We start from the raw sequence: 9313 nt of genomic DNA on the forward strand, positions 1-9313 counted from the left end.
CCCCCCCCCCCAAGCATGTCAGGCCTGCTCAGGAATGGGAGGAGTGGGCTTGGGGCCAACGCAGAGGAGGGGAGGGGAGTGGGTGAGGAGTGGGCCCAGGCCCAAAGTGGGGGAGGAGACCCGCTCCTTTCCTCCCCGAGCTGCTACTGTGGCTGAGTCAGGCCAGCCCACTGCCCCCCCCTGCAGACCAGCTTTTTCCCCTGCTCAGGCCGGCTCCCCTCTACCCTGTGTTGGGCCCGGGCCCACTCCCTGCCCCCCCACGTTATCTGCAGGGAGTGCGGGGGGGAGGGGGGGGAGGCCAGCGCAGCCTCCGTCCCCTGTGTCCCCACGATCGTGGCAGTGGGCTGGCTTCTGTTAGAATGCTTCTTTGCACTCTGATTGGCTGTTTGTCAGCCAACCAGAGTATGAATAAAGCGTTATGGACAGACAGATGGACAGATTTAGGCTTTTATAATATTAGAATAATAGGCTTATTCTGTCTGTATGGAGCACTCTGATTGGTTGTCTCGGCAGCCAATCACAAATCTTACTTAAACAACCAATGAGAGTGCTCCAGACAGACAGAATAAGCGTGTTATTAGTATAGATCCTGAGGCATTTCATAGTTTCATAGTTGTTAGGGGTTGGAAGAGACCTTATGCCACCGGGTCCAGCCCCCCTGCATTTGGACAGAAAAGATGGGCATCAAGCTGCTTGTTGAAGATCGCCAGGGTGGTTGACTGTACAGATATGCAGGCAAGTCAGAGCTAGAATGAAGCACTGGGGCCCCATACTACGGAGCAGGCAAGCTCTGCTGAAGGAAAAAATGAATAAATAAATCAAGCAATCCTCTTTTTTTCCCCGGAGACTGCCTTCCTCTCCTGCAGCAAAGTGGGGGGGGGAATGAATGGCCAGCCAGCTCTGAGCTGCAGGGAGCCCTGGTGCTTCCCTCCACAGCAGCAGCGCCTCCCGGGACTGCCCTGGGGTTGCTGCCCAGGCCGTGCCACTGCCACGGAGGAAAGCACCAGGGTTTCTTGCAGCTCAGAGGCAGCACGACCTGCCAGCAGCTCATTCCCTGGCTGCAGTGGACATAGGCTGGCTCCAGAAAAAAGGTGGGGGGGAAAAAAAAAAAAGATTAGGCCTCTTGCCGCTTTTTAAATTTTTTTTCCCCCTCCTTGGTGGAGCCTGCCCACATGAGCTGCCACTGGGTTGTTCAGCCCCTGAGCTGCAGGAGTGGCCTGGGCGTGCTCAGGGAACTTGGGCTTGGCAGGCTTCCAGAGCCTTGTGCACTGTCCCTGCTGCCTCGAACTGCCTGGGAATGGCCTGGCTGCCCTGGGAAGATGGCAGAAGGGCATACATAGGATGTGTTTTAGTTTGCAATGTAAAAAAGTCATTTAAGTAGAAATACACCGCCAAACGTATACACTTACGAAATTTCATTGTAACATGCCGCCGAACGTGTACACTGTTACACAATTAAATTGTTAGGCAATTAAACCACTAAGAGGGGCAATTTCCTCATATGTACAAGGGCCCTTAGTCACGTGTGCAAGGGCCCTCTCATTCTACGGCTATAAGCAAGTCACTTTTGACAAAATATATATTGATACTCCTAAGTCTGTGTTAATACATAGACTGCTTTATGTAGCCTTTTCGAGGGTGAGAAGTTTTGATTCTGTTAAAGTATTCAGTCAAAGGATAACTAAAAATTCTGTATTTAAAGAAATACTTTTGCAATAAAAAATTAATTTCAAATGTTTTGCAGGTTCCAACTAGTTGGATTGATATCCAAAGACTACATTCTCAATAGCGTAGGAAGAAAAATCACAACCCTGCTGTACACTCACATTGATTATACACCCACAGTATTTGCTACCTGAGGAGTTTCTTGAATAGTTGCTAATGTTTTATGTATACTTGGCTAGAAAGAATGCAAAATCTTTCCAAAAGCTATACATAGAGTCTCACTCTTCAAACCTGACTTATCTTAAACTTGAAACTAGTTTGGAGATTTCACTCTAAAGACTTTCAGTTCTTATACAAAAGTAAAGCTGTTGTCATCTCAACTGAACTGGGGAGATTTCAACAGTAGTTTTGATACAGTAGAAGGTAGGACTGAATCTCTGTGGAAATACTGGTAGGGTGTAGGGGTGAGATGAGCATCAGATGTGTTCATACTCACTTACTACAGGTCAATGGAATGTAATACAGATTTGTCCCTCCCTACCTTATATTGGTTTACGGTCACAATAAAAAATGTGAATGAGATGGCTGTAGCTGCCATGGCATGGGTGGATGGCATTCCATATTCTGCATCTGCTTTCACTTCCAGCTTCACAACAGGTGGCGAATGAGGACGAGGCCATTTCAGGATGTCCTTGGAGACTTGACCTATGTACATAACAACCTAGAGAAACCAGAACACAAAAGTCAATAAAACAGTTAAGACATGGGAACTGTCTCTTGACCTACCCAAGGGCCCATTTGATTCTCACCTATATGACTACTGCAGCAGTAAAATTCTGTACCTGGAGATATGAATTTATCCTCTGAATTATAAAGGATATTCTATCATACTAGCTAGTGAAAAGAGGTACAGTTTGCTGAACAATATTTTAACTTGATCAGATCTGGGACGAGAAGGAAGTTTCTCAAAGGTGGTACAGCATGTCACAGTAGAAGACAACCAGATCCCATGCTCCAGCATCATTTGTATGCCCAATGCTAATACATTATTAAGCACTTAAAAGGTTTCCCTCTTGGCATTTATAACCATTTTGAACACTCTGGGTACTCTATGCTAACAGGCAAATGTGAGACTTCTTTCCCAGCCTCCAGGCCCATAAAATTAGCACAGCTTTACATCCTGTACAATTCTCTACACTTTCCCAAAGGCACTCTCACGGCATAATTATCTGTTGCATTTCCAGCATTTCTTCCTTCTCCCTGCCCCACAATATGCCACCAGAACATAATATGGGACACAAACAGCAGACAGCAAATTATTTTTGGTAGGGAAAAAGGATAAAAGTGTGTGAGCAGTGTCATAATTTTAATAATTTTCTTCCTGCCTGGCTTCTTAGTCACAAAACATTTTTTTGTTTCTCTTGGGCAATACCAAGTAATGCTCTATTATAATGCTAGATGAATTAGACAAGAACACTTTTAATTGTTCAGAATGTCTGTATGTCCTTGTAGATTTTAACATTTTAAAAAGTGGAGAGGAAATTTCCATTAATATTAGCTCCATGGGGGTGGTGTGCTTAGTGGTGACTATCATGAAAACTACTCGAGTAGATTTACCAATCCGAGAGGAGGAAACAGTGTTGCTCATCTGTTCATTGCAGTTATTGCTTCTAACCAGATAGGAAGACTAGAGAAAAAGGGATAGAATTGTGGTCAACAAAGTGATTCTTTTTTTTTTTTGTAAGAGACAGTGTCCGTGACAGGAATATAGACTAAGTTAGCAAAGAAGTCAAAGCTTCACACTGTGGGCTTCAACCCACTCTTGTGTGTCTGGATGTAGAGCATGTTTTTCCCATAGGCAGTTTTCTAAACAGTAATTCTCAGTGTCACCTGTACATCCGTGTAAGAGAAAGTCTGAGCAGAACAGTCAGTCTTTTGATCATTAAAGGTCAAGCAATGCCTCTGCTCCCTGTCCCTCTATTTGGATGGAAGTATGGAAGTGCTGTCCTATTTATGGTCCTCTGATTATGAGGTTTCTACATAAAACAGGGATGTCAGGCCATGCTTCTCTTGGTCTTTGTATCCAATGCCACAGATACATCTGATACTTCCAGGCGTGAGAGCCAGAGCTCTCTACGTGCTTGCCTTATGTGACAACAGCTTTGCCTCAACATGTATCTATGCCTGTGCACTGGCCTTTTGTTCTCATCCACCACGGCTTGCTATTATTGAATGAGCAGAAGGCTCCTGAAGTTTCTGGGGCTCCACATGTAAGACCATGGGTTGCCTCCATGGGGTTCCTACCTCCCCCTTCCCCTGTCCACGTGCCAACCCTTATATCTGATGATTAGTCAGGGCCACCTGAATGTCTTTAGTAGGGACCCGGATACTCAGGGTTTGGTTCCCTGCCATCCTGGCTCAGGCCTCGTTACCCGATTGTACACATTTTTCTAATAAGTTCCATACAGTACCAAGGCACCCTGCACCTTCAGGTTTGTCTTCCTCTTCATTGCTGCTGGCCACAGTGGGTCCCCGTTAGTTGCTCGAACTCCTGGGCACCCGCTGCTGGGCACTCCTCCGAGTGCTTGTACCCCCAGTGTTCTCCCCCTCCAGTGTAGGGGATACTCACAGGACTCTAGGCTTACCTGCTTTCTGCAGCCCTACACCTGTTGTCAGCTGTCTCCCTACTGTACTGACTCCTGCCTCCAGCCAGGACCGGGCTTCCGGTTATACCAGAGGCTGTAGCATGCTTTCTTATGCACAGGAAGCACACGCTTCTAAAGCATGGCTGCTGCTGCATCTGCTTCCTTTGCTGCACCTCCATGCTTGTGATCCTACCGGGAGGTAAGGAACACAACTGGCCCTTACTGGGCTATCTGGTTCTTCCCTGGTGCCCCAGGACAGTTCCCCTGGATTTCCCTGTCTCACATTCTTCAGGATGCCTGGAGCTAGGCTCCCACAGTCTACTATCTGGTACCGTGTAAACCAGTACAGCCTATTCCATGGTTAAGTTGCCAGCGACTAAACTGCCCCCACCCCACCTGGACTAGCCTAGGTGAGGAGGGTGTGTGGACACCCAGCAGGAATGAAAAAGACGATGTCAAGGGGCAGATGAGGTCCCAGTGAGGCAATGGCCATCCATACTTCAAGAGGAGATAGGCACCACCCAGGATACTTTGCCAGAATAACCAGTGATGCAAAGCAACTCAGCTAACCTCATGCAGAGTGGAGGAGGGTTGTTGCAGCTCTAAGGTGCCCCAACAGTCGGAGCAGCCTCAGAACTGACTTGACTTGATATAAAACAGTACTTTTGAAGTTATATTGTTCAGAGTATTGGTACGTCCTTATTGTAGGTTTTAACATTTTAAAGAATGGAGAGGAAGCTTCCATTAGACTTATCTCCTTGGGGGCGGTTCCCTTGGTGATATGCAAGATAAGTCTCATGCAAAAAAATAAAAATCCACCATAAAAATTAGATTCAGTGGTGACTATCATGAAAACTACTTTTAAATTCCTGCTCAGATGATCCTTTGTTCTGCCTCTCGCGCTTCCACTACAGAAGGAGGTTTTTTAAAATACAAACATTTTTAAACTTGTCTTAGTCATGAGTTATTTATAATAGCAACAAGACTGTTTGTTCCACCACTTTCAAAAGGGAGATCTTGGGCTTTCTAATCCTGTACAAAGTATGGCAAGACCATACCACAATTTAACATTTGCACCCCCGGTACTTGAGGAAACAGTCCTTCTTCGTGATTTTGCTGCCCCATGAATTTTCATGCACTGCCAGCTGGGTACCAATAATGCAGCCCTATTGTCTTCATCTATTCCACAGCAGTATATCACATGGGGGTTTATTAATCACAGTGCACCAGATATTCACAACATATAAAGGTGCAAAGATGCAAGAAATAAACTATATACGTCCTTTAAGTTCAGATTCTGTACTGTCTATTTCCATATAGATACAGGAACATTTCCATGAGCCAACTAAATTCCAGAATTTAAAGTAAAAGTTTTCTCTCTGATGGGAGAGGAAAAATGTGATAATGAATTTACTGTCTGAGGCATGAGCTTGGAGGCAAGGTAGGATTAGCCATGCTGAGTTGGACTTTTATGGACATGAAGGCAAAAACTGGAAGTCTGCTACCATTGTAATGTAATGAATGAAAGTTTTTGATAAAAAATATTTTTGACTCTAATACATTTTTAAAAGGTTAGAATGAAAAATGAGTATTTTTTTTAAACAAAAATTATGGTACTGCTCTTCTGATAGTGAAGCCGTTGGACTTTTGTCTAAATTGATACATTCTTAGATCCCAAAGTGGTATAGAAAAAATAACACTGGGTAACACTGCATTCAGGGAAAAACTATTCCACATCTCTTGAAATTTAAATTTTTGTCAGAGGATGCAGGATTTTGATGTTGCAGTACTATACAGAAAGGGGCTATTACTGGCCTTGCTTTGATGCCTTCCTTCTGCAATTAAAGTCCCCAAACTCTCTCTGTCTCTTATCTCTCTCTCCCTGCTCCCCACCCTGCCGCCCACCATCACTGTGCATTGTACAAATAATGCCTACCATTACCTTCATTTTTTGTTTAGTTTTTTACGCTTGAGGTTTTTTATTTGGTAGAGGAAGTCTTTGTCATCTTTCCTCCCAACTAAATATAGTATTTGTATTTTTTACTAGTTTAATTGGAGGTGCACTTATTTTCATTCCTCTAGTTTAAATCACATGCCAATATTTTCTGACCTCATTTCTCAGGTTTCTCTTTCCATTTGAATTAATCCTCCAGCTTCCTAGGACTATCTGCTATCACCTCCTTTTCAACATAACTGATGGGAAAACCCTCATATGCAAAGTATGACTTGTCTAGCGCACAACAAGCAGTGTACTCTATCAATACTAAACGTAAATTGCTTATCTGCAAAGTGTCTCAGACCTTTAATGGCTGTGGAATAAATTTGGCCAGGGTAGAAATTACCACCACTAAAGGCCAAATAATCATTCTGGGGCTTCTTAGATTACAAGGTCAAAATCAAACCAAAGCTAACTGGGTCCTTCATGATTGAAAACTTGCATTTTAATTGTAAATAGAATATATCCAGTCATATTTACCGAGGCATCTTAAACTCAACACAAGAGACAGCCCTTTCACAGAGCCATAGGTCAGATTCTGTTCTCTGTTTCAATACCATACTTCTGAATATCAGCAGTGGCACTCTACTTTTACACGTAGATAACAAAGGAGAGTTGGTAGGAAACAAGCGAGTCAAGTGAAAGGACATATTTCTTTAAAAGAATCAGCAATTACAAGGGAATGCAGACACAGAGACATGCAGGTTGTTTTAAAAATAAAATATTTACAGTACAAGAGTATTTTCTGTGTATATCTTAGAGCCCTACTCTGGATTCTCAACATCTGCTGTAAGTTTCCTTTATGGGAATATAGGGATTTAAGGTATTGGGTCCATGGAGCTTGTATTAAGTGAGACATATTCTTCAAAATGTTTCCACTGGTAAAACTTTGCTGGAGATGAGATCAGGAGCACTCTCACAGGTATCTGGAATTTCTGTAAGTAAAACCCACGAGTAATCCTCACATACCTAAAAAAAATCCACCCAACAACACTTCCCCACCACCAAAAATCTGTCAAGTCCAAGCCTCAAAGTGTAGAAATGAGCATGTTTTGAAAAGTTCAGCTAGAAGCTAAAGTTTGTCAATTTAAAACACTTGAGAAAAAGAATTAACCAGGGTCTAAGAGAATGAAACTTGCTTAAGTGAAGCATCTTTTTCTTCCTTTGTTACTCAGCATGTTTCTTTCCTATGCAGTCAGTGTTCCACATCTTCCCAGGGAATTAGATTTTGCCTTTAACTGCTTTGCTTCTAATGTGTATTTCTCAGATGCACTCTGCTTCATTCAATGCGAGTGATGCAGATCAATTGCATGTTTCTGCAGTTCTCGTGGAAAAACAACTTACAGGCAATTTCAGCATAAATAGTTTTAATATGCACATTTATTAATGTATTTTTTGTTCTGACATGTGGAACCTAGAGGCTCCACTTTTCCATAACCAAAGTCTCAAAAATCAAGAAACATAACAAATAGCACAAGACATAATTACTTTGAGACAACAGTCACAAGAAAATGCATGAGGATTTAGTTGGGTGATTCATGAAAGTTGATGGGAGGAGCACAGATAATTCCCTTTGTACTGTTTTAAGAATTGAAGGAAGTGTGTCTAACGAAGGTATAGCTCATAGTATTTAACTGCTTTTTTTTTAAACATAGAACATTTAACTTTTTCATGACTGAATTATATGGCAGCCAAGCTAAAGTGCAAATTTTTAAGAAGACTGTTGAAGTTGGTCAGGAAACAAGGCAGAGTACATTTTTGGAGGCAGGAAGGAATAGAATCTCTGGTGTTCTGAAACAGTTATCCCCCCATAGATCTCCATGGGAGACACTAATGCTGTTTATTTAACAACTGTGAATAGTACATAGAATCAAGATGAAAGCAAGTTGATTTTACTGGGACTGTTTCTTATCCCTTTTGAGTGAAGAAGTTCCCCAGGCAGATACTCACTAGCAAACTACTGGTTATCTTCTATAGGAATCTTGTACAATTTCCAGGCTTTCAAAATTGGACCCTGCATTTGTACATTTTACAAGTTGCAGTTGTGATAAATCCAATAAATGAGATCCATCGTTTCTAAGTGAGGAAGTGGTAGCAAAACTGATATGCTCTGGAACTGTACACAGTGTGCACGTGTGGGGGGGAGGTTGGGCACGGGAGGCACGATCTTATATTCAGCAGCAAAATAATGCAAGGTGTTATGGATACATAAAGGAGAGTATTGAAAAATATTTCCCCCCTTTCTGTACTATGCATGCACATGCACACACATGACAGCATAAGGTGCTTTTCATCCCTGGTCTTGTTTGATTCCCTTTCAGTAGCAAAGAGATTCATTAATGCCACTTGTGGTGAAGACAATGGATTAAGATATGAAAGATTCACATTCTCCTTTACATCCAAGATAATGCTTGGAACCTGTGACAAAACTATTTAACATCTCCATACCTCAGCTTCCTACCTGTAAAAGAAGAATGCTACTTCCTTTCTCCTACACCTGGTCTACTTGGATTGTAGGCTCCTGGTGGCAGTGACTGCCTCTTACTGGGTGCATTTGATACTAATACATTTGATTAGTATGGCATGATAAATTCTGGTGCAAGTTGCACTGGAGTTAACAGCATCTGGGCACAATGTCTACACATGTTCCCAGGGCTGCAGCAGTCTGAGCTGGGGCATAGAAGCCTGTAACAGGGGGTCTTCTCGGCGCCCGTCTACCAACAGCCCCACCCACCTGTTCTGGACCAGCTGCCCACCTTCTATCCTACCATGCCTTGTTGTTAATTAATTAATGATCTTAATTAGGTGGGAGGCTGCCTATTTGTCGCCCCAATGCCAGGAACAACTATCTGCTGCTCCGTTCCTCCCCTACACCACTCCAGGTCCCAAAATCCTCCAGTCTGTAACCCCACCTGGATCCTTCCACTCAGGCAACCTACTCCGCCTTCATTCTAAGCTACATCCTGTCAGACCAACCTGGTGGCCTTCTATGACCAGGTCACCAAAT

General features: G+C 43.2%; 1 protein-coding gene across 1 annotated transcript in view; it reads right to left on the reverse strand.

Annotated features, from left to right (window-relative positions):
* SGPP2 (sphingosine-1-phosphate phosphatase 2) overlaps positions 1-9313 on the reverse strand; it is a 98832-nt gene that overhangs the window by 39601 nt on the left and 49918 nt on the right. Inside the window, exon 2 of the mRNA XM_019503658.1 lies at positions 2207-2386. Coding sequence (XP_019359203.1) covers positions 2207-2386 — 180 coding nt within the window. The remainder of the gene's footprint in view (positions 1-2206; positions 2387-9313) is intronic.

Source organism: Gavialis gangeticus, unplaced genomic scaffold (assembly GCF_001723915.1).
Source record: "Gavialis gangeticus isolate Ggan-Ray unplaced genomic scaffold, GavGan_comp1, whole genome shotgun sequence".
Taxonomy (NCBI): domain Eukaryota; kingdom Metazoa; phylum Chordata; order Crocodylia; family Gavialidae; genus Gavialis; species Gavialis gangeticus.